Source organism: Mastigoproctus giganteus, chromosome 10 (assembly GCF_048544385.1).
Source record: "Mastigoproctus giganteus isolate SK-2022 chromosome 10, ASM4854438v1, whole genome shotgun sequence".
NCBI classification, from domain to species: Eukaryota; Metazoa; Arthropoda; class Arachnida; order Uropygi; family Thelyphonidae; genus Mastigoproctus; species Mastigoproctus giganteus.
This window is the reverse complement of record NC_143584.1, coordinates 19,678,077-19,705,099: the sequence shown is the minus strand read 5'-3', so window position 1 is coordinate 19,705,099 and position 27,023 is coordinate 19,678,077. Positions and strand designations below refer to the sequence as shown.

The following is a 27,023-nucleotide window of genomic DNA, read 5'->3' as shown; positions in this document are numbered from 1 at the left end:
AGAATAGTAAATGAATCCTAGGGAAAAGAATCATTTGACATTATATTCAAAGGTAGAGTAGTTAAGAATTCAATTATGAAGTGATATAATTCCAGGGATATAAGTAACATGGTGACTTAAGATCCATAAGTGGTGTATTTGGGATCCACTTAAAAAGGACATGGTGTGAATTCACTATGGAAAGAATAGTAAATGAATCCAAGGAAAAGAATCAGTTGACATTATATCCAAAGGTAGTTAAGAATCCACTTATGAAGTGGTATAATTCCAGGTATATATAAGTAACATGGTAACTTAAGATCCATAGATGGGATCCAATTATAAAAGAACAGGAATTAATTCCATGTATATAAATTTAGATGAATCCACGGGTAGTATCAGGTGTGAATTCACTGTGGAAAGAATAGTTAATGAATCCAAGGATGAAGCACCAGTTGATATATCCAATGGTAGTGTAGTTAAGAATCTAATTATGAAAGAACAGGAAACAAGTCTATGGATGTGTTTGTTTGTTATTTGGTTTTTAGGAGCATTAGCAACTAAGGCCATATTGCTCCGGGAAATGCGGTGGTCATTCCCCGACCTTTCCGCATCCTCCGTATTTGATGGTCACGGGCTCGAACCCCGGTCTAATCAAGAAGTGTGTGCTATGCACTGCTGCTCCTGTCCACCTGGCTACGGAGGCGCCTCTATGGATGTGAAACAGTTCATTCTTCAGAAGGAAGAACAAGAAGTAATTCCGAGGAATCAATAATTTGGATGTCTCTATACCTAATAGTGATGTAGTTAGGAGATTGTATAAAGTGTTATATACAAAGTTTAGTGGTAAAGACCAAAGTCACTAAAATCTGAAGGCTACTATATAATTTTAGTAGAAAAACTAGAGATTGATTTTCAAAGGTGTGGTGTGTTAACACGTTTAAAAAATCCAAGATCCAAAAATGCCAATTCTACATATAATATAAACCATAACTTGAAACAAATTAATAGAAGTCAGTAAAGACGCAACATGGTAGTTAATTATAAGTAATTTCATGAATGATTATTAAAACAAATCCAATGGATACATTAGAAAAATGAAAACATAACAGTAGAAACTTAGTGAGTAAAGAGACAAAGTAATAAATCCGAAGGAAATAGTTGCATCGGAAATCATGTATAGCTATTACTTACCAAGTAGGGGAATTCCACCAGATAATTTTACAACTATACAGATACATTTAGAACTGACCAGTACATAGTAATCAAGTACAAGTTCAATTAAATTAGAATTGAATTTATTTCTGATCAAATGGGAAACTATATTGAAACAGTATTTTACAAAGTAGATAGGGATATTATTGTTGTGAAGCTTATTATAAAGGAGTTGTAGAGCTTTGGTGAACACTAGTTGGTTACTACATATGTAAGCTAATCTGATGGTTTGGGTACATATTATATTTTTATGTATTTTGTTGGAAATATTGGAATGCCAGTTGGTAAGGTAGATGACATCAAAGTTGAATTTATTTCTTTTATCATGTATGTCAATATTATATGGAGGTGAAGTAGTGCTAAGAGTAATATTGAGGTTAAGGAAGTTGGCTGTGTAATTAGTGGAGTTTTCTTTATTTTATTTAACTTAATTTCATTGGGGTAAATAGCTTTGGCTATAGGTTCAAAGTTAGTATTTAAGACTAGGGTGTCATCTACATATCTGAAAGCTAACAGCTTATAATTAGGATTATTTATGGTGTATAGTTCTTCATAATAATGCAAGAATAGGTTAGATACTAAGCTGGAAATTTGGGAACCCATAAGAGCACCAATAGTTTGTTTATAGGTAAGTTTACCATTGAAGATATAGTTATTGAATAAACAGAGGTTTTACTTAGTTGTTCCAAGTATTTTCATTTATATTTAATTTATCTTTGTATCTGTGATAAAGTTGTTTTAGCACAAATATCATTAAGTTATGTGGTGTATGGAGGTAAAAAGGTTGGTGAATTAAAATGTTTCTATGTTTATTATGGTAATATTAGATTTGAAGATATTAATGACAGCTAGATTATTATTTGTTATCCAAATAGATGTGAGATTATTAAGAATAGTTTTTAGTAGTTTGAAAAAATGTTTGGCTGGAAGGTAGCAGCCACTGTTTGGAGCTAGTAATGAATGTGAAACCTACGGGTTGTTTATGGAATTTAGCAATCATATAGAGAAATGGTAGGGTTGAGTTCTGTAATTTAGTATGTAACCTTTTATGTAAAGCAATTAGCTTTTTAACTGTGGCAGAAGGATTAAAGTGGAAGTGGAGCTATTTTCTATTTCATTTTTAAGTTGATTACAGTAAAATTGTTTACAAAATATGGCAAAGTTGTAGGAAGCTTTATCTACTGGGTGATGATAAAATTGTCTTGTAATTCTCTTATGTTTTTTAAGGTTGTAGCAGGGTGTATAAAAGTTATTGTACAGTTTGTAGGCATTAGATATAGCTTTTACTATGTAGTGATATACGATGGTGATCGTATATCAATATCATTTATGAAAATTATAAAAGAGAGGGCCCCAGCACTGATTCCTGAAGGACCCCACTTATGTGTTGGTACACCAAGAACACTAACCATTTATGACAACCCTCTGTTGCTTATATTTAACTGGTCTGCAATCAGTTAGGATCTCACCAGTAATGCCAACTTCTTCCAGTATATATGGCATATTTATATTCCTTGAGCACTTGAACTGCAGGTAGTATTTGTATTGAGAGAAATATTTTCAAGGGTTGAAGGCATTGCTTGCTACTGCAGAAGGCAGGTTGTGACTGAAGAGCTTGGTGGTTCCCAAACATCAGAATTCAGATTACCAATTAATAATGTTCTTCTCTTTCAATACATTAACGAACTGTTAGTGATAAGTTACCAACAGTTCATTAATGTATAGCAAAACGTTACTTCCCCGTAGTTAGTATTGCAATACTAGCAAATAGTCAATCAGTAGCCTATTTAGACCTTTTTTGTTTACAGAGGGCAATAAATATTATCAACACTAAGCGTATGACAAAAGAATTACCTTCAGTTTTCAGGTGATATGTTGTCCCACTGGCAATTGTAGAAATGCTGTTGACAGCTAAGCCTGAATAACAATGCCATTGTTATAAACAAAACTTTAACTCACCATTTCTGAAGAGGTGCAAAGTCTGCTATGTATCTCTTGAAGCAGTCATAATTAGTTGATGTCTAAAAGACAATCCAAACATAAATCCACAGACAGAAATGTAACTAATGTTTAAAAGCTTACTGTACTAGTAAAACAATTTCATGGCTGTATTTTAATATAAAATGTGTATTTTGTTAGTGAAATTTAATTTCTAGTGTAGTGTGAACTTTAAAAAACTGTTCCCCCCCTCCATTTAGAAACAGCTAACCTTCAGCTTGTCAAAAGTTTGCAGCAATGTATTAGGCTTCATCTGGAATATTGCATACAGGTTTGGAAACCTTATTTTAAGAAGGATATAGATCTGTTAGAAAGGGTGCAGATGAGCAGCAAATTAGTTGGGAGCATAAAGGGATATTCTCACTGCAAAAAACTAGGGTTCTGTAAATTGAAATTTCTGGAAACTAGGCATCTGTATGGTGGTAACAAGCGTATAAGGCTGTCAAAAGGTTATGTAAACTAAATACTGCTGACATCTTTGCTGTTTATCACTGACCTTTGTGACCTTCCCTGCAATCGAACTTTGTTAGAAAATTTGTACTGCACTTGCACTACAATATTTTTGAATGTTTTTGGGTAGTAAATGGATGGCCAGTGCTCAAAACAGAAGGAACTGGAAAGGTGCTGGAGAGGCCTTCATCCTGCAGTGGATTGAAAATGGCTGATGATGATGATTTTGAATGAAATGTTTTCACTATAAATACATTGTTCCAGTGTGTCTTGTCAAACAATGATTTTGAAGTTACCACTGGCAGCTACACATCCTCCCAAGCCTGCTCTGCTAGTTAATGCCAAAATCATTGTATATCAAAAAATGTCTAATTTCAGCTTTGGCAATTTTTTTATTTATTTATTTTTTTATTTATTTTTTTTTATTGATTGACCCTGTAGTTTTTCAGTATGTAGGTTTCTCTAACAATTTCTGATTGAAGTACAGGTGTTTCCTGCATAGTCTTTTTATGAATTTAAATGTGAATAAATAAACTGTACAAGAAATATCTGGAGTGTAATTGTAAGTGTATTTGTATAGTAATCAACTGTAAAAACAAATTGGAGATTATAGTTTTATAGTAGAAACTTTTTTTTTTTAGGTAGACTTCTTTGAAAGGAACAATGCTGGAAGTGGCATCATTCAAAATAGCAAATTAAGAGATGTTAATGAATTCTCCTCATTCAAGGTACTTCTGTCATAATACTGTAAATATCCATAACAATGATGTGATTTTGTTTCATATTTTCTTAATGAGGAAACTAGAATTAAATTTAATTTATGCCATAAATTAACTGTTTATTTTTGTCATAAATTCAACAATGCAATGTTTATTATTTTGAAAAGAAACCAGATTGAAATACAGTAAACACCCGCTATTTGCGGGGGTTACGTTCCTGAGAAATGCCGCGAATACCGAGTTATGGCTCCCATAGTAATAAAGGGGTTCCGTTCCAAAGTATGAAATATATAAGAAAAACTAGTCTAAAATTTTGTCTATGTATGTATTATATGTACCTTCATAATTCATAATATGACTATGTACATAGACAGTACATAGTGAAATGCAAGCATAAGGCATCGAAATGAAAATAAGAAACAATTTAATATTAAATGTAATATTTATTAGAAATTTCAAACAAATCTTTCAATCCAGCACCTTTGCTATAGCTAAAAAACTTATCCCGCCAGTTCTATCACCAGTTTTGCTCAAGTGTTGATAAAGGTGTTTATAAAGGTATTTTGCCCTTTCACGAATGATGAAAAGGGGAATTTTATTTGGAAAAAGCTTTAAATCCACAGATTTAAAGCCTTTTCCATTTTTTCTAATTTAACATCACGAGTTACAGAGCAAATTTTTGAAGCAATTAGCGCGTTTTCACGGACACTATGGCGGATTTTTTCTTCAGATTTCTTGATTGATTGTATCGTTGACTTATTGATTTTATAATGTTTTGCCACTGACGAGACACTTTCACCATTACAAATTTTGTCTAATGACTGAATTTTACTCGCTAATGTCACCACCTTTGATCTTTTCACAATTCCCTTGTTATTCATAGCCATATTTTTGTAGGGGTTAGAAAAGAAAATGTCTAATTTCAGCTTTGGCAATTTTTTTTATTTATTATTAAAGTCACTTTCTTCCGTTAACACACTCGAAAAAGTCTGTTTACACTAACACACTGCAAAACAGTAGATTTTTCACTTTTGTAAGCATATCAATTCATAAATTGATAAATTTATTCAATTTATAAGCATATAAATTAAAAGCAAACGACGAAACCTTCCATGACAAGTGCATAGCACATACTGAACAAGGATTAGCGAGAAACATCCACGCTCGCGATTTTGTCACCCCCCCACCCACTGAGCACTGTTTTGACTGGGAAAGATGATTTTAGCTACACCCATGTTTTTTATGGTGGAAAATGTTCACGGCGATTTAAAATTCACATTTTTTTAGGTTTCATTTTATATTAAATCAGTGACCGCGAATACAGATACTGCGAATAGCGGGGGTTTACTGTATTTGATTTTAAGATGTGTGTTGGCTGGCAAAATTGAAGCAGAAAAAATTGACAACTCGGCAGTTTGAAGAACACGGCAGGTGTCAGTTCCTTTGGTAAATTTGGGATTCTCAGACTACTTTGACACAGGGTTTGGGTTTTTTTTTTTAAATTATTTCTGTCTCATGTTAAAGTGCATAAGCAAAATGTATTATATTGGTTTTGCTCCAGTTCTAATTAATGATTCTACAACAGGAGTGATAGTGGAGCCTTTTACCATTAATTTTTATGACTGTCTGTAAACTCAACATCATAGATTTATGGCAAAGTGTAGCATTATGTTATTTGATTTCTAAATGCCACTCTATGATCTTCTTCCTTACAATATTGGCAAGGTTATTGCATTCACGTTGCCACTATGGTTTGGTAGCTAGAACAGATGCTCTCTCTCAGTCATGATTTGCAAGGAAAACAAGAGCTAGCATCAACCTATGTAACGTGAACTTGTATAAGAATATGACAAACTAAAATAAATCTTGCAGCAACTGACAAAACATAAGAAACAGAACTTTATTAAAATATACTGGTGAAATTAAATATGTTATAAAACTAAAAAATTAATTTTATTTTTCATTATACTGTATTTTATTTTACTGGTTTATTCCTTAGGTTTTGTTGGTTGTAGCAAGATTTATTATATATAGTGTGCTTATTCCTGATGCATGAGGCCTTTTTGCTAATCTGGCAAGTGATAAGAATGTACCAATAAAGAACCAAAACGATAAAGCAAAATATACTTTCGGAGTGATCTGCTCCTTTATCAGTTTTAAGGAAAATTACTATGGCATATTATCATTATATCATGTGATAATGACAAACTAGTGAATTCCTGAATGGCCATTACCAGAATGATAAATATTGGGGGATGAAAGAGAAAAAAAAATAAACTTTTTTTCATCTTTTTCTTTAACCCTCCTTTCTCCCCCCCCCCCCCAATACTTTCTGGTCACCATATTCATTCTGGTTTGTCATTATCGTAAGCTGTCACATTTTCTGGTTGCATATTTTCTGTGACTAATGTATTCTCTAATATAATGACAGTATGCCATCATACTACTTTCTTCTAAAATTGATTAAGGAACACATTGTTCTGAAAGCTTCATTGTGCATATTTTGTTTTATTGCTTTTATTCTTTATCTGTATATTCTTATCACTTTTTCTATTCATAAATGGAATTTTTTTACTAGTATATCAGTATATTTTAATAAAGTTTTATTCTTACGTTGTTGCAAGCTTTCGTTCTTTTAGTTTGCTTATTCCTGACAGAAGGCCTTTTTACTAATCTGTGGCAGATTTTCTGTAGTGGTAAAAGGGTTGCTTTCAATATTATTGCTCTTTACTTCCTCTGGAAGGTGTTTATTCTCTTTCTTACCTTCCCTGTTGATGACTTGGAGAATATCATTGGACATCACAAGAAACCTAAGTCTTATTTTTAATTGCATTTGTCATTGCAAGTAAAAAGATTTTTTTAATACAGATTTTGAAGGGTAGTCAGGGTCTCAGCAGTGCAGAGAAAAATTTTGTAATACACAAAAGGTATTACAAAAAATGCTTGAAGAGATATCTATTCCATGCAGCTGATAAAGGGTTAATCATTATCAAAAATTTGTAATTTTTATTTGTAATTTTTACCTGCCAATATAGTTTGGCATTTTAGCAGGTTCTCTTTTTTGCCATTTTTTAGTTCCTAAGTTTTCAGCTACCTATGAGTTTATGTAAAGATGGCATAACTCTAATGGTCACATTTTGTAAATTCTATTTTATGCACAGAATGTGCTAATTTTCATTATTATTTTTATTAGGCATTTGCAACACCTTTTGACGTTACCAGAACTAGGCTGAAAGTCAAAGATGAGAGCAGCAAAGATGAACTGATATTTCCACGTGTAAGTTTCTCTGTTCAACCAGTGCATAAAATTATTATGATGCACTCATTAATTAATAGATTTAATCTATGCTATTAATATATCAATTTTATTGTAAATCATTTCTGTGCTCCCTTTTCCATATATTCATTTCAACTCTGCATGGATATTTGTTTTCATCATTTTATTTCCATTTCTGAAATAGTTACAGCTAAATTTGAGTATTATAAGTCTCTTGTTTTGAAATGCCACTGTAAATATACAGTCAATTCTGGTTATTTGGGACACATCGGGACTGGTGCATTTTGGCCCAATTAAGCGCTGCCCTAATAATGCGAAGTTTCACTTAAATAGTTAAAAATACAGCTTTACGTTTGATTTTCTGTACTATCAAATCACACTATTATGGACTCACCATAATAAAGTACCGTTCACTATACCACAGAGTAGTAAAATATTATTACTCTGTGCACTATATGATATGTAGTATGCGCCGGTCATTGTGATCACGTTTGTGAATTGAATTTTAATTCTATTAAACAGCGATTCTAATAAGCAAAAATAGGAGGAATATTATCCACAGGCAATCAATATCAAAACAGCACACACAAATTGCAAGTAACACGATAAGCGCAAGTGAGAACGGAGTAACAAGTTACGAAGCTTGAAAAATAGGAATGAAGAGAAGAGTCTGAAAATTTATTTTTTTTATATGATTGAAGATTTCATGGAAGTGTAAACACATTTCACCATAATAACCCACAGAATTCCAAATGGCGGTGTCGTCGAAAATTCAGTAAGATCGAGTTTACTATCCGTTTATAATAAATTTCAGTAACAGAAAAGCCCAATAAACAGGGGACTGCTAATTGTTTTATGGTTGTGACCTCCAAAAATTTGACTGAACCACATAATATGGTCAGAGACAATCATAGGGTAATCTCGAGTGCCGCTGTCTCCTGCCCTGATTAAATGGCATGTTGTCCCAATTAAGCGAAGTAAACCCAGACTATTTTCTCAACTGGGTTCTGTTCTTAAAGATTTGTCCCAAGTAAACGGCTGCCCTGATTAAGCGGTGGCCCAAATAACTGGAATCCACTGTATTTTAATTATTTGGCCACATGCAGAATGCTGATATATAATTCCAGACTACAGGATGTATCATTAATGCCACAGAACAGAACAATTCCAAAGAGTTTTTCTAGCTGATGCTTATGTAATGAGATATTTGCAATTAAAGATTGATTATGTCATATTTGGGTTGAGTAGTTTGCATTCGTTAATATGAGAGGTGGCTAGACTGTTCAAAGCTCACAAATGGCAAATGAAAGCAACAATTTATTCATTATGTGTCTTGCAGTGATGAAGTAGTGCAACTAAATCTTCCAAGCTTGAAGACAAATAATCTGCCCCTTTAAACAGCCCCACTGAAAATAATCCAATGGATTTTTCAGGTAATCTGAATGGCCTGGCTACAGGACAGCAATAGCCCACTCATCTCCCAGGGAACACAGTACTGAGATGTAATGAGAAAAATGAGATTTAATGCTCACCCGTAAGACAATCAGGGAGTAGATACATTGCCCACTGAGGAAACTGCCATGGAGTGAAGACATGTGGCTTTATGCCTCCCCCCCCCCAAGTAATGAATGTTATGGCAATTAGTTCCAAATGACATTCAAAATCTGCAAGCATTCATTCATAATCTGAGTTCTTAAATATGGCAAAAGTGATACATCTGAAAATGATTTCCTCTTGTAGTGCAATAAATAGTGGTGTGATTCACTCCTAACCAGGTTATCATGTGTGTGCTAGTTACCAGATTATATGCCACTGCTTTTTTTCACATGAGGTATTTGAATAGTCTATCCTACCTCTCTGTGCTTGTCAAGTTTCCTTTGTGTGTGTGCGTGCATGCGTGTGTATGGTTGTTTATTGGTGCATTAGCTGCTATGGCTATAGTGCGCCTATTCGTAGGAATATTAGAAAATAATTAATAACGAAGCCAGTTTAAATTCATTTCAGTTCTGAAACCTATTCATAAAAGATAATACACACCAATTTGTTTTAAAACGCAGAAAAGTTCGTTAACATTTGCATCCTCTCCAATGATACGATGTAATGTCAGTGGTTCTCGACGATTAGCCAAATTTTGAAGTATTGCAGCTCGATGTTGCTTAGTGTCCTACTCGGTGTCCACACTGCTTAGATGTTCTAAGCAGTGTGGACACTGAGGAGGATCATCGCCCATTAGTAGATGGAGGTGAGTCAGATGGGTGTGTCCTATTCTCATTCGTGTGAGTACCACTTCTTCCCGCTGCACTGTCTGATTTCTCGAGTGCCAGAACTTTGGGTCTTGTTTCAACTGGAAAAGTTTGTTATTCATTTGTTACTCTGTCCACTGTGCATAGCATGCTGCTTGAATTAAGATATTATAATCGGACGCTGGAATAGGGACAGAGGTTAGGTCTAAACTTGGACTTTTGGCAGATATATCAGCCACTTCATTCCCTTTTATGCCTCAATGTGCTGGAATCCAGCAAAACTTCACTAGTTGTTGACGATGATAAGTCTGCAATAACAAACTCCTGATTTTTATTAAAATATGGTGATTCTTTTGAGAGGTACTCCGCATTGCTCTAACTGGACTGAGAGAGTCAGTGTAAACTATATATTTTGCAGATGGATGTAGAGTCAAATTTTCTAGAGCTAATTGTATTGCATACAGTTCTGCTGAAAAGTTGCTATACTCAGGTGGAAGAGAAACTGATATGATAGCAGAGGGAAACACTGCTGCTGCTCCAACAGTTGAAAGAGATTTTGGAACCATCCGTATATATCGGCAAGAATATGGCACAGGTTTGAATATGGCTAGCATGGAGATGTTGCACAGTCAGTGCCGGTAGACGATTCTTTCCCCATTGAAGAAAATAGGTATCACAGGTCATTTGAAGAAAGGTGGTCCATGGAGTAATTCTCTCTATCTATTGCCTATTGCGGAGAGGAACATTCCAGTTATGTGATATTTCAAGGAGCCGTAGGCCAGCTGGTCATATTTTACTTGGTTTATTTCTGTAGAGATTGAATAGTGGTTGAATAAAAAGGTATGACTGAATAGGATGTGAAGAGCAAGTCTGTATTTTGCCTGCATATTTAAGTAATAGTATTTTTCTATGAAGATGCAAAGGGGGCTCATGAGCTTCAATGTATAGACTCTGAGTTGGAGATGTCCTATATGCACCAATTGCAATGTGCAGTGCATTATGTTGAATAGGATCCAGCCAGCGTAGCACACTCCTTCGGGAAGAATCAAACTGGAGCACCATAATCTAAACGGGATCTAATCAGTGCTCTATATAAGAGCAGCAAAGTTGTACGATCTGCTCCCCAAGAGAGGGCAGATAAAGCTCTTAGCATGTTGATCTTTTTAAGGCAGGCAGTACGTATTAATTTAACATGCTCAAAGAAGTTGAGCTTACTGTCCAGGATTAGTCCCAAGAATTTCATATTGCTGGCAATCGGAATGATGGAATTTGAAATCTGAAGTTCAGGATCTGTATGCAATTTGCGTTGACTGCAAAAGTGGATCGCAACTGTTTTCTGTTGGGAAAGACAATATCCATTGAGCTCAGCCCACTTTTGTACTTTATTGAGGGACATCTGCAATTGCCTTTCGACAGATCTCATGTTCTGAGAATGGCAAGAAATAGAGAGATCGTCAGCGTAGAGGTAAGCCTCTACAGTATTTGGGAGTTCTTTTGTAATGGAATAAATTCTAAGGGTAAAGAGGGTTGCACTCAAAAATGATCCGTGTGGTACTCCTTCCTGTGAGAATGTAGCAGAAAGAGAATTTTGATATCTGACCTGGAAAGATCGGCTCTTGAGGAAGTTCCTAATAAATGTGGGCAGGTTGCCTCGTAGACAAATTATACAGGTCACTGAGAATGCCATACCGCCAGGTAGTATCAAATTCCTTCTCTATATCAATGGAGACCATGACAAGGTGTTTGTTTTTCACAAAGGCATTGCAATTTTAAGATTCTGCCTTGATCATCAGATCTAGGGAGAACCTGTTTTTGCGAAAGCCACGTTGACAATTACTCAGTAGATGTTGAGTTTCAATGATCCAGGTGAGTCGACTGTGGATCATTTTTTTTAAGAATTTTACCAAGGCAACTTGACAGAGATATTGGTCTGTAACTATTAGGACTGGAGGGATCTTTTCCAGGTTTTAAAAACGCCAAAACTGTAGCATGGTGCCAAGAGGTTGGATAAATATTTTTCAGGAAGATCCGGTTAAAAAAGACTAGAAGCAGTTGTAAGTTTTTGTCATCGAGATGCTGCAGCATGACATAATATATGCCATCTGGCTCAGAGGCACTGTTTCGTGTTGTTCTGATGGCCTGTAAAAGTTCACAATATTGCAGAGGCTGATTATATGGAAGTGATAGTGAGGTTCGAAAGTTGATAGGTCTCTGTTCAGTGGCGGCCTTAATTTTCTGGAATTTTGGAGTGTAGTTTGACGCAGCCGAGATTTGAGCAAAGGTTTTGCCCAAGGCATTGGCTATATCTAGAGGAGCAGAGAGTTCTTGCCCATTGCAGGAGAGAATTGGGGAAGGAACAGTTGGAAACTTCCCAGAAAGCTGCCTAATTTTTTTCCATATTAGTCTGGAGTCAGTGTTTCTATTGATAGTTGATGAGAAACTAGTCCAAGAATCTTTCTTGGCCTGCTTTTGAATGTAACGCGCCTTTGCTCTTAGCTTCTTGTATCTAATTATATTAGCTGTGGTTGGAGATTGACGGAATAAATTAAATGCTTTATTTTTTTCCTTCTTTGCTTTTGTCCACTCTTTATTCCACCAGTAGTTGAAATGCCATTGGGACGGAGGATTTGATAATGGAGTTGAGTACTTAGCTGCAACTAAAAGACGGGATGTAATATAATCAGTAACTTCATCTATGGGTTGAATAGTTTTTTTGTCAAGAGTGATTGCCGACTGAAATTTGGCCCAATTGGCTTTAGAGAATTTTTATTTCCTGCAGGGCTGTTGTAATGGTGGTTGTGTAGTCAACAGATTACAAACAATTGGAAAATGATTGCTGTCTGTGGGATCATCCAGAGCGGACCATTGCATGACTGAAAACAGTATTGGGGAGCAAATCGATAGGTCAATTGCGGAAGTCTGTCCAGTAGGTAACTGTATATGGGTATGTGAGCCACTGTTAAGAAGAGTGAGGTTTTGTTTTTCTAGTAAAGTCTCAATCATTTGGCCACATCTGTTTAATTCAGATGATCCCCATAGAGGATGGTGGCCATTGAAATCCCCTAGCAAGCAGACAGGGGAGGGTAGCTGTCTTAAAAGTTCTTCAAGGTCATTATAAGAGAAAGTATGATTTGGTGCGAGATAAACTGAGACCATTGTTAAAGCGATCTGAGTAATCAGACACACAGCAACGGCTTCGATTTGGGTTCAGAGAGCGATTTGTCTAGCCGGAATCTTTGAGCTAATCAAAATGGCTACGCCACCACAAGCAGAATCGGATGTATTCCGATCTCTTCTATAGATTGAATAGTTTTTTATGGAAACGGAGATTTGAGGAGTTAAATAGGTTTCTTGAAGGCAGAAACCAACTGGAGAGTAGCAGTTAATTAAGTATTGAATGTTGTCAATGTTGCCACGAAAGCCTCTGCAATGCCAGTGCAAAATGTAAGGAATTACTTGAATTTAGAAGAAGAAGAAGCTGTACCTGACGTGGCTGTCTTATGGCATTCAGGCTTCGGTTTATCTCATTTTGGAAAGGAAGGGCGACCGGTGTCCATCTCTTCTTCTGCAAATATTTCCAGAATCGGATCTTCCTGTTTGGATGGATACTCTGCATCCATCGATGTGTCCTGAATAATCATTTTTGAAGTCAAACTAGCATTATTGGTAGTAGTGGCATTCACTGGCAGAGATTGAGATTTTGCTGGTATTGTGAGAGGCATATTATTTGCTTGGTCTGAGTGCTTAACGCCACTGGACTGTTGCTGAGAGAGGACAGCCCGAGCCCAGTCAGAGATTAATGTGTTTGAAGGAACAGTAACGTCGGTTTGTGTGGCAATGGTTTGATATTTTTTTGCAATATTGGCATAGGTACAGTTAGGTGTACTGGGTGCAATTAATTTTCTTGCCTCCTGATAACTAACTCTGTTTTCAACTTTATATTTCACAATTTTTTTTCTCTGTTTTCCACTTCTCACATGTCTTAGAGTAGGCAGGATGGTTGCCTTTGCAGTTGGGACATATCATTTCTTTCAAAAAACAATCACTTTGAATGTGATTGGAGGATCCATAGTTGGGACAAACTGGGTTCCCTCTGCATGTCGTTTGAGAATGGCCATACTTTTGGCATTTATAACATCTGAACGGATTGGGTATGAAAAGACGAGTGCGGCAAAGTAGGTATCCAGCTTTTACTGATGAGGGTAGGCTTGGACTGTTAAAGGTGAGAATAATATTTCTGGTAGGTGTGAGAATATTGTCTCTTTTTATCATAATTCTTTTACAGCAATTACATTTTGTTCCTGAAGCCCTTCTTTAATTTCTTCCTCCGTCACATTCATTAGTCATGTATTTAGGGTTGCATGTGGAGTTACTTTCACTGGAATACCAGCAACAGTTGTCTTTTTTTAGTAATTTTTCCGAGTGCCTGCAATTTAGAGTTTCAATAAGTAAGTCCCCTGATTGCAGTCTCTTAACCGTCTTGGGAGACCCTGCAATACTTTCCAGGTGTTTTTGAATTAGAAAGGGGGATAGCTTACTGAGAGGCTATTCAGACAGTGAGTGCATTATTAAGAATGCAGGTAAAGTCTGTCGCCGAGGGATTGGTTTTCAACCTCTTTGCTTGTGACGAATCATGATCATTTTCTGTGTTTGGCCGACAGCTTGACGGCTCTAAAGTTGGAAACATATTTTGTTCCATGTTGGCTCCTCTTAGCCCTTTGCAGATGAACTTTTCTGCCAAGGTTACCAGCCCCGCCACGGGGAGGCAGGAGCAGTGCCTGTTGTGACCAAGCAAAATTAGTAGGAGTTAGGCTATTAAATATGAAAAAAGAAAAGAAAGGTTACCTTCCTTCCTTGCTCTCAATCAGTACTTTTGAAAAAAAGAGCTGCTATTAAATAAAAGGATTTATTAAGGAGAAGAACGTAAAAGAGAACTAGAATTCACATTTTGAAAATCGCAGTGAAAGCACAGAGAAATCGCTCAGTCACAATCGCTTGGCACCCGGGGCCCTCAAGTTTCCTGATGACGCTAGGTATGCCATTGGGCTGGTACTGTTGTGTGTATGAGTGAGAGGTGCTATGCGAACTTTCTTGATGTTGTCCCATTATGAAGTATGTGTCACAGTACTCAATTAGTATTCCATCTCATCAGGATCGATTCTGTTGTCACACGTCTGTTTTCTTTTCAAGCTGGAATGGCTTTAAGTTCTTGACAGCTGATATGTTACAGCTTTTTTAGAATATGGTTGCGTATTGTGATACATTGTGCATGCATAATTTTCATTGAAATTTCAGATCCCTCAGCCTGGATGTGACATCATCACTCTTTAATTTTGAATATCTTACTACATAAGCATAAAATCAAAAACTATTCAGAATGTTTTCAGTTTATTTTTGGTTATTTCATTTTGCATGTTGATTTATGCAGCATTAAACCATCAGCAGTTGCTGGAAAATCTGAAATTCCTCTCTGTGCATGAAAATTTGAATACAATAAAAAATAATTCAAACTTGTTCATTTTTTGATGCCACCTGAATTTTTAATCTTTTCTGAACACAACTGTGAAAATTTTTTTCTGTATTAAAAACATATTTTTAATTAATTTTTGAAAATTAAAACTCCCTTTCGACCTATGCTCTGATTTAAACCAGAGTGCTCACACGAAATGTGAAGCACGTGTAAATAATTTGATTCCAGATGATGCATCAGTTTTACAAAGCCAGAGAGCATACCGATTGGAGGAAATTGCACAGCAGTAATGTGAACTTGCTATCGATAACCCATTGTGACATATGTCAATCAATGTGTGCATATAATTAGGTTTAACTTAATCATGAATTTTTCCTAATTGTGCAATAATTAGGAATTGTTAAGAGTTTCAGCTGTCTGGACAGAATAGATGAAGTACAAATCGCTGAAATATTGTTGGGACTGAATCAATCCTGCGTGACTAACACAGGGCTTATGGCACACCATATGCATACTAAATTGAGTTCACAGGAAGCAGCATAGTATGTCCCCGTGTAGTGCAAACTATTAAATATAAAATCATGCAATGTTAGTGATTTTACTAATGATAGCCATCAAAAACAAGCTTGAAACAAACACACATATGCACACCCTTCCCAAGATGAATATGTTTGGTCATTTAAAATATGCATAATTGTCACAAAATAAAACCATAAACTTGTTAATTTGAACTGTTAAGAAAATGATGCATGATCAAACACTGGATAATCTGAAAAAATACAGCAAAACTTTGCTTGTCCGTCACCCTATTTACCGCCAGGCTCTGTTAATCCCACTATGCCGTAATGCATAGTGATATTGGCGGCATGCCTTTGTTTACAACTCACTGTATACGGTTGTACTTTAACCTCTTGTTTCATATTCTAATAATTTTTATTTAGTAAACCCGTTTAAACGACAGAAACATAAGTGAGTAATGTTGGGATTATCACAAAAAATTTAAATAATCGTCTAAGAAAAGGTGAAAGTGCTACAAGTATAGCACTGGTTTATGGAATGGGAAGAACAGTAAATGATATTAAGCGTGATCCAGATAAAATTGAAAACCACGTGTTAAATGGAAACCACTGACGGTAATGTTAAAAATCGTTAAACAACAAAGCTTGCTAAAAATGGACAATTGGATACTGCAATGTTTCAATGGTTTGTTCAGAAATGTAACCAAGGAATTCCATTGTCAGGACCTATAATAATCGAAAAAGCCATTGAAATCAATAAAAGGCCAGGTGGAGATCCTTCATTCAAGGCTAGCATTGGATGGTTGGACAAATTTAAGTTTCGCCATGGTATTTGACAGTTGTCGATGCAAGGTGAGAAGCTAAGTGCAGATAGCCCAGCAATTTGTTTATCGTGAAACTACAGAAGGAAATAGCTGATCGAAATTCGGTTAAAGACCAAATATACAACTGTAATGAGACTGGCCTTAATTGAAAAGCACTACCTCAAAAGACACTGGCCTCAGTGACTGAACATATGGCACTGGGATATAAGATGCAAAAAAGATCGCATCACTATAATGGTATGTGCTAATGCCAGCAGTAGTCATATATTGCCTTTGGTTGTTATAGGAAAACCAAAAAGCCTAGATCATTTAAAAATATTAATTTAAATGCTTTGCCAGTTAGATATTTCTCACAAAACAATGCATGGATGAGCCATGATAAATTTCATGATTGGTTTCATAAAATATTTGTACCATGTGAAAGATCACATTTGGCATCAAAAGGTTTACCATAATATGCAATGCTACTGATGGCAAAATATCATGCCACTTTCTGCCAGCAAACACAACATCTCTCATTCAAACCAATGGACCAGGGCGTAATTGAGAGTATGAAACATTGTTATCACAAAATGTTCATTCAAAAACTTGTTTCAGCAGAAAATAAATTAGATGTGAATAGAGTTTTGGAAAAGCTACACTATAAAAGACACAATTTTCAATGTTGCTGATGCCTGGAATGATGTTTCAGTTCAAACAATACAAATAAGTTGGAATAAGTTGTGGCCAGAAATATATTCAACTGATACAGAAACAAGAAGGATGCTACGCAAGTGTTATATTTGCATAAAATTTGTAACATTGCCTCCAAAAGGTTCGAGGGGTAATGAAACAAAAGAAATTGACTTTTAGAAAATAAATTTATGTAACATTTTTTTCTTTTAATTTTTTTATGACATTACTAAACCAATGTAAGCCAAAATGTTGAAAATAAGTAATGTATGTAGATATCTACTATGATTTCTTAATGACCCAGTAAAAAATAAATAATTAAAGTTTTTATTTAAATTTCATTAGGTTGTGTTGTTTAAAAAAAAAAAAAAAAAAACAAGTTAGATGACTTGGTCTATTGTATGTATAATGTTTTTAATGTACATATTCTATTATCTGTCATGGTCTTGGTCCCAAACCCTGACAGATAATTGAAGTTTTACTGTAATGTGAAAGTTTTCTTGTTAAATCTATGTTTAATATTATATAAACATTATTTTAATTAATGACCTGGAGTGGGAAGAGAATGTGAACAATAAATTATTACAGCAAGTAAACTTTTCAGATAAGAGGATGCAGGTTGTAGAATTCAAGACAGACATTGCGACAATATGCAGAGGTGTATTCCATGCAATTTTCAATAACAGATCATTCATTACACAATCATTTCTCTAATGGTGGATTTTTTGTTTCATAAAGTTTTTAATATGGGGTTGCCCACATTTGGTTTTTTTTTTTTTTTTTTTTGACCCACTGCCAAAGTAAAGTATTTTGGCAGTTGGGCCAGGTTTTGAAACATAGACTTAATTTTTATCCCAAATTCTGAATGTTTAGTGTAGTTGTGTGTGTGTGTGTTTTTTTTTTTTTTTTTTTCCCCTTCTATATATATTTCTCTAAGTTATTTTTTCCCTGGGGCTCCATTATGTAGGCACTCTCTAAATAAAATATCACATGCATAAAATATCAATAGACATTTTTTTAAAAAAAAACTTCATGCAATATTAGTCAGTTAATACTGACTGAATTTTGCACTCAACTTTTAGACCCTACCACCTTAATGGGGATTTTTTTCAGGCGTCTTTTATTCTTTGTCAGAAATAATATACAAATATGAAAAATTAAATAAAATTTGTACACTTCATTGCATTCAATTTTCGATCATGAGGATCATTATGTTCCCTCTGAAGATTGAGGCTGAGTACTTGGCACTAAGGCTTGGGCTTATGTTCAACTTGGAGGCAAATACCATTATCCACAGTTCTGCTTAAGTTGCTAATATATTTTTAAATTGTATAGCATCACCTGAAACAGGCGAATTTGCTATACATATAAAAATCTCAGACCCAGAAGGGGCAACTATCTTGAAGCCACTGGCTTCTCATCAGCTGGTGGGTAGCCTCTATTAGTGAATGTATTCTGAACTGTGAATGTGTTTTGTCTAATTGAACAGCCAGGCAGTGTATTGTGTATGGAAGCAGAATTTCCATTCAAATTTAGGTGTGCCTTTAACTCCCCTGGAACTGGACTGTGTTTGCCCAATGCAGTACTTTGCCTCTGTCGTTGGTTAAAATAAAATGATCCTCAGAGAAATTGAATGCAGTAAAGCACACACATTTTATTTGATTTCAACTACTGTATTGAAAACCCCCTCAGTTCTATAGTATTATTGTGTAAAGCAAATGCAGCCCAGTTCTAAAGACATGCTTGGTTGTTCACTTTAGACAAAATACTTTATTCACAGTTCAGTATCTATCTATGTTCGACTTTATGCGGCAGATCGGAGCCTCATCGTTCCCATTTTCCAAAGTCACTGGACTTGGGCGTCTTCAAATTTCTCTTTCTCATAGCTGACATTGCACCCCCCCTATCATGATTTTCTAGGGCATCCTCATCTTCTCTTCCCTTGTGGTATGGGGGCGCCTCCATAGCCAGGTGGGAAGGAACAGCAGTTCGTAGCACACGCTTCTTGATTAGACTGGAGTTCGAGCTCGTCACCACCAAATACGGAGGATGCGGAAAGGTCAGGGAATGACCACCGCATATTCCTGGAGCAATACGGCCTTAGTTGCTAATGCTCCTAAAAACCAAATAACAACAACCTTGTGGTATCCACTCATATAAAATTTTAGGCCATCTCTCTTCATTCGTGCGTAGATGTCCAAACCATCTCAGCCTCCTATTTTCAATTTGTTCTATAATATTTGCATGCAAACGCCTTCTAATTTCCTTGTTTGTAACGCTCTTAAGCTTGGAAACTCTAGCACTTTGACAAAGGTAGTTCATCTCTAGGGCACTAAGCTTATTTTTGTCACCCTTTTTCAGTGTCCACACCCCACGTTCATAGCAAAGTACTGATTCCACTAACAACTGTCCGATATGTTTTTTTTTTTTTTTTTTTGTTTGTTTGTTTGTTCTAAGGGAGATATTTTTGTCCCTCCAGATAGTATTGAGGGCACAAAGAATCGTCCTGCTTTTGTGTGCTAACTTCCTCTTTCCCTAGTTCTTCCTTAGTTATAATATAGCCAAAATACTTGAAGAAGTCAACAGGTTTTAGATGCCTAGATTGTGTAACTTCCAATTTGTCTAAATGCTCCACTGTGCTTAGGAATTCAGTTTTTGTAAAATTGATTTTGAGGCCCCAGATATATTGGCAACTTAGGCAGAAGCATGGATAACTTAAGTCCAAATCTTAGTGTCAGGTACACTCAGTTTCATGCTTTAACAGGAGCAGAACAATCCCCCATGATGAAAAATCAAAATAAAGTATAGAATTTTATTTGATTTCAAATATTACATTGACATATCTTTCTGCAATCATATAGTGTTTTAAAAAAAAAAAAAAAATTAAACATGCATATACTCATGACATGAGTAGATGTATGCGATGGTTTTCTATTCCAAAATTGAAGTGAAATCCTAGAGTTCTGTATTAAAAAGGTTAAATTTGTCCCGACCCTACATTTTCAAGAAAATTAAAAGACAATGAAACTGCAACAAGACTAGCTTTTGAGTGCCAAAATTATTGGCTAAAGTAAGCAAGCTAATAGGAAAACTAATAAAATCTTGTGATATAATTGAAACAGTTGAAATATCTTCTAATTATTATTTTATTTATTTTTTATTATTAGTCTCTGCCAATGTGGTCACTTGCATTGTAGAACTGAATATAAAGCAGTACTGTTCCATTCCAGTTAAAAAAAAAAAAAAATGGTTTTCTATAGCTCTTGATTAATCTGTTTTAGCATATCACAGACATTCCTTTTGAAATTACAGAATTTTAGTACATATACTGAAGATTTCAATGATTTTCTATAGCCCTTGATGTGAATATGCTGATGTTTCTTTGTGGAACTGATAATTTTGAAATTACAGAATTTCAGTACATAATATACAAGGAATCACCATGAGTAAGAACATTTTCAAAAAAGGTACTCTTCAGAAAATCATTGGGTACTTGTATTATTGACTCATTTCAATTTGAAATTTTATGTTCTCATGAGTTTTATCATTGCCAGTTTTGTACTTTCTTAGATTCAATCAAAATTCTCATGGTCTGTATTACTCTACAGTTCGATGATTAAGGTACTGACAAGATATTTTTGACTAGAGCAGAAATTAATGTTTTTAACTTAGAAAAACCTCTTCCATCCCTCCTTTTGAGAGGAAGTAGATAGGGAAACTGATCACCTGAAGAGCGATTTTAATTTGAGACTACTTTGTGGCTTGTGCTCTGAAGTGAAGTCTTTCAAACAAAAACTCCTCTTTTAAGATTCAGCTTTCAATTAGGTTCTTTTCACTTTCTTGTTGCAAAAAGTTTTGAAATGAAAGCAAGTTCAAAAATTTTTACTTTGGAGATAATATATAAATTGGAACAACAACTACAAGATTCTTTCAAGGACTCTGATGAGGACGGTCAGGAAATGTTTCTTACAAAATCCGTTCAAGTGTAACTTGGGGTCAACACACAATTGAAATTAACAAGATATCCAGTACTAAACTTCTATAAATGTCTTCCTGATGAAATATTTTCAGATGGGTAGAGCTTTGCACACAGCATGATTTCCATTTTTGATACCACCTATAATTGTGATATATTTTCCAGAGTGAAATTTGGTAAGTCAAAATACCAATTTTCTTTATCTGATGAACATTTGCAATCATTTCTGGTAATTAGCAATAAAAAAAATTGGAATCATTTGATAAAATTAAAACTGACAAAAGATAGCAGCACAGGTCTCATTACATGTATTTAATTAATGAATGAGATTAGTAATACTGTTATTTAAGTTGTATTCTCTTTCTTATTGTACTTGATAATTTATTATAATTTTTGTTAGTTTATTATTACCCATTTTTACTACAGGGATAATACACTTAATAATTTTTACTTTATAAAATAGTTGTTCTCAATTTGTGCTTAATTTTAATTCATATTTGGCAAATAATAATAATAAGATATACACACAGTCCAGATTGAAAAAAAAAAAAAAAAAAAAATTGCAGATAAATCATAATTTATCCAGTTCATTAAACTCAACCTTTTAATATGATATGAAAATAACCTATATTTGCATATTGGGTATATTTTCAAAAAAATTCTCATGTTGATAGTGTGACCTGCTAGCAGAGATTTTATTGACTAAGTGGCCTGTTTGCAACAATGTTTGGAGCTTGATGATCTAAGCAGATAATTGCAGTTAATCATATTAAAATATGAGTGGCATTATTAATAGATTAGGAGGCATGTGGGACAGCAGCTCTAGAATTCTTGCAAAAAAATCTATGAAATACATAGTTTTGGGAGACTCAATAATATACAGGCAGTTCTCGCTTTATGACTTCCTGGGTTTACGAGTTTTTTTTCCCAAGTATCAACAAAATTGAAAATATGAACATTAATTGCAAAAAATTAATGTTAAACATTCATAAATACCCCATTCCAAACCACATGCATAGCTATACAATACAGCATACCCCACTTTATGATATTAATCAGTTCCAGAGACACCATCGTATGGTTAAAATATCGTAATGTGAACCAAATAACACATTGTTTATTGGTAATTTGTTTCAAGATCTCAGAAGTTGAAATTTTCGCTGTATAACTAAGCTATTTATCTCTCTAAAATGTCGTTTTTAAGGTCACTAGATGACCTTAAGGCCATATAAAATGTTGTGGGCATGGTTTTGTAAGTTTATTAGTTACCAATTCAAAACATTAAAATGCACTACACTTTCATCATTATCATACGTTCCATTATAAGAATCAATTTTAAACGCCTTTGTGATAATTTTCTAAAGCACATTTCTGGAGGTCACGACCATAAAACAAAAACAATTTGTGCTTTCCGGTTTATTGGGCTTTTCTGTTACTGCAAGCAATTATAAATGGATAGTAAACTCAATCTTCTTGCATTTGCAAAAATACCGATAGCTGGAATTGTGTGGGTTTTTATGTTATTATGGTGAAATGTGTTTCCCTTTACTGAAACCTTCAATCATATAAAAAAACAAATAAATTTTCCGAATCTTCTCTTCATTCCTTTTTTTTTTTTTTTTTTTTTTTTAAGCTTCGTAAACTTGTTACTCCACGCGAATCATGTTAGTTGCAATTTGTGTGTGTGGTAAAAAAAAATGCTTATACATTTAATCATGAAATTTATAATTAAAAGAGAAGATTATCTTGAAAACAAAAGCCTCTTGAAACATTTCTGAAGAAGACTCCTTGTGTAACAAACCAACGAATGCCAAGCCTATAATAAGTGATCAACGAGTGTGCATTTAGTCGATGATGGTAAAGAATAAACATTCATAAGTCGTAAATAATTTCTCTATTATTATAATTTGCTTGATTTTACAGGCTACGTTTTCATTTCTTTCGATAAATCATCATTGTTTAAACATGAACTAATTAGCTAACTAATTTCATTGTTGAAAACATAACCCCTATTTTTAACCTTATGTCTATGAGAAATAAATTCCCGCTTTGAGTTTTCGCTTTACGAGTGCGTGCTGGGAACGAATTAACTCATAAAGTCGAGAACTACCTCTACCTTCAAGTTAATAGGTTAACTATATTCTGGTAATAGTATATGATCTGTCCTGTCGTTATGTATTATTTTTGGTAGTAGTAGCAAATGCTGCAAGGAAGGAAACCTATACAACATCTGCAAAAAAAAATTCCTTATCTGTCCATCTCCTCAATCCACCATGCACAACAACAGACGGTAGTTTGTTCCAACAATAAATTATTCTCTGGCTGAAGGCAAATTTTTGCACATTATTCTTTTTCGATATAAGTTTGTCCCCTTGTGTATGTTTGTCCAAAAAAAAAAGAATAAGAATACCATCATCATTACAGTTATTCAATCCATTTAAAGCCTTAAACACTTCAATCAAGTCTCCAAGCACTACAATTTGCAGAACTGAAGTCCTTTGTGTTCTTGACTAATCTTTTTGTTTTTATCTGTATCTGTTAATAAAAGATCTCTATTTTTCTTAAAATCAGGCTTCCAGACCTGTATGCAATACTCAAGATGTGGCCTAACCACCACCTTATGCAATCACCTTCTTGTCCCTACTGGAAAAGTTCTTGTATTTCATTGGCAAAACGTGCTGTTTTAGCAATTGGACTGAACAATTACCTCTAGGGCTCTTTCATATTATTATTTGTTACAATAGAGAAAAGAAAAACTATACTTTTTTTTTTTTCATAGTAGTTTTGAAAGGCTCCATTAATTTTGAAGTCATTGATGAAAGAAATCAAAAAGCAGTTCTGTTAATGGTCTTTATTCAGTTAATGGATATTAGGATTGAGTGTTGATGTGTGCTCTCACACACATGTGTATCAACCAGTTTTATAGAAACTTGAATTTTCTGCTCTTTATGATCTCAAATAGCATATACTCAAAGTAAACAAGTTAGAGAAATTGTTTTTAATTTGTTTATGAAAGCAGTTATGTTGAGAATGCAGAAAAGTTTTTAGTAAAAAAAAAAAAAATTAGGAGCGATGAACTTGCAAAATACAGGGTGATTCACTACCAGTGCGAAAAACTTGCTGGTGTAGGGGGCACAAAGACTAATCAGAATCACATAGCATTGTAGGGTCCGAAATACCTTCATCATGCGGTAGAGGACGTTGAACGGGAGGTCGCGTGAACAGCGATCCCGCTGGAAGTCAGCATTTGCGAACTGGTTCCCGAGGCAGTAGGATGGACGAGTATTCAAACATTGAACTGGCCGACATGCACCTCGCGTATGGAGCTGCGGACTGTAACGGGCGTGCTGCTCTGTGCTTGTATACCAGGAACGTTTCCCGCACAGGTGTGTTCCTCATCATACGATTTTCGCACGTGTGCACAGAAGGTTACGTGAGACTGGTTGTTTCACAAGAGGTACCATGAATCGAGAGCAAACGACGAGGATGCCAGACAATGAGGAGAATGTCCTACGTCTTGCAGAAGGCAATCAGAGTAAGAGTACTCGAGCGATAGGCCAACGATTGGGTTATTTCCCAATCCACTGTACGGAGGAGAGGATACTGTCAACAAACCAAATGAGTTCATACCATCTGCAACACGTCCAATCATTGGAGCCTGCGGATTATCCACTCCGGAGGACTTTTGCTACTTGGTTTCTTCAACAGAAACTGTTCGCAAATGCTGACTTCCAGCGGAATTGCTGTTCACACGACCTCCTGTTCAACGTCCTCTCCACAAGACGAAGGCATTTCGGACCCTGCAATGCTATGTGATTCCGATTCGTCTTTGTGCCCCCTACACCTCCTGCAAGTTTGTCGCACTGGTGGTGAATCACCCTGTATATATATTTTTGAATAATTATTGCAATTAACTTGAAATTGTACATTTGTAATGTTGAAATTTTCTGGAAAAAAAATGAGTGGAAAATATTAACGTGTAGTGGATTTATAAACATTTGAGAAGTTATTTTTAAAAATTTATAAAAAATAAAATATTCAACAATGGCCAAACTAACCTTTTCATTGAAGAGTTAAGGGGGTTTTTTTCAACAAATTACATCTATATGTGCACACATTGTCTTAACTCTACAGGAAATATTCTGCCATCTATTACTTGTGTTTACAATAACAGCTGTTATATTTATGATATTTTCAAAAATCAGCATAGACCAGCGATACTCAACATCTGTCGGACACCGCATGAACTACTAGCTTGAGGTAGTTCACAGTTTCAACATTACTTGTTGTTAAGTTGTTTGAACCTAACTACTTAATAAACGGAACTGTTGGGTATTTCTTTTGGCCTAGGGGTGTCGTGAAAAAATTAAAGAGACACTAAGGGTGCTGTGAGCCGAGAAAGTTTGGTAACTTCTGGTATAGACTTAAATATTTTAAAGAAATTATGGAAAATAATACATATATAAATATAGAGGATATTACTGCATCAAGAAAAAGTCTAGTTTCTTTAAATTTTGTTTACAAAATTTTGATTTTAGTTTTGTTAGTAACCATTCTCCTAATGCTCAGCTATAAAGTCGAAAAGCAAAAAAAATAAAAAATAATATTTAAATGCATTTATGTACATAGTCTTTCAGTTTTTACAAACTTAAATTCCTTGAAAAAACTCACTATGGAATGACTTTAAGTACCTCCATGAGTCATAAATTTGTTTAAAAAGAACATTTTAAACATATATCATAAGGGATTGTATGATTGAAAGAACAGGAAATAATTCTTACATTATATATAATGTCAGGAGAAAATCTAATACCAATGGAGTTGTAATCTTCTATATATCATATAATACAAATTTGTCAGTGTATATTTTCATGGTGTGATTTTTCTTTTTAGGTAAATACAAAATTGTTAAATAGTGTTTTTGCTGATGAGCATACACTATACCAGATCCAAACCAAAAAAAAATCAAGAGGATATCTTACTTGCTTAATTTTGGCAGGATTGATTTTGTTATTTGTGACTGGATTATGCTTATATTATAACCAGATTGTAGATGTTTTAAATCTCTACCTAAAACAACTGCCAAATGGATAAGAGGGAAAAAATGCAAAAATTGATTTAAAAAAAAAAAATTTATCTTTAGATAATGCATTTAGTACAAATTATAATAGTTGAAATGCATTTACTTGAAGTTTTTAGGCCTTGACCATTCTAAAAAATTCCAAGGTTCGTGGTGGAAGAACAAGTAGATTAAAAGTTCCACATCATATGCCAACAAAATTGTAGAGTTCTACTTTCCAAAACAAGTAAAAAAAAAAAAAGTTAATAGAAATATGTCTGATTCTGAATGATCGTGCAACTTGTTCTTGTTATTTGGTTTTTTAGGAGCATTAGCAACTAAGGCCATATTGCTCCAGGGGTATGCGGTGGTCATTCCCTGACCTTTCCGCATCCTCCGTATTTGGTGGTCACAGGCTTGAACCCCGGTCTAATCAAGAAGAGTGTACTACGCACTGCTGCTCCTGCCCAGCTGGCTACGGAGGCGCTGGTCATGCAACTAAGTGTTTGAATTTTAAGAAATGGCTAAAGATAAATAAAGGCAGACAAGTACCTAGTAAAGTGTTTACCCATACGAGGTATACAAGGTTGGACAATTAAATTTAGAGACCAAAGTTCTAAAAA

At 34.8% G+C, this 27,023-nt stretch overlaps 1 protein-coding gene across 1 annotated transcript in view; it reads left to right on the top strand.

Annotated features, from left to right (window-relative positions):
- Positions 1-26,435, top strand: part of LOC150078829 (uncharacterized) — a 52,718-nt gene extending 26,283 nt beyond the window's left edge. Inside the window, exons 6-8 of the mRNA XM_090382399.1 lie at positions 4,284-4,370; positions 7,555-7,638; positions 26,235-26,435. Coding sequence (XP_090238525.1) covers positions 4,284-4,370; positions 7,555-7,638; positions 26,235-26,435 — 372 coding nt within the window. The remainder of the gene's footprint in view (positions 1-4,283; positions 4,371-7,554; positions 7,639-26,234) is intronic.
- Positions 26,436-27,023: the final 588 nt, after the last annotated feature.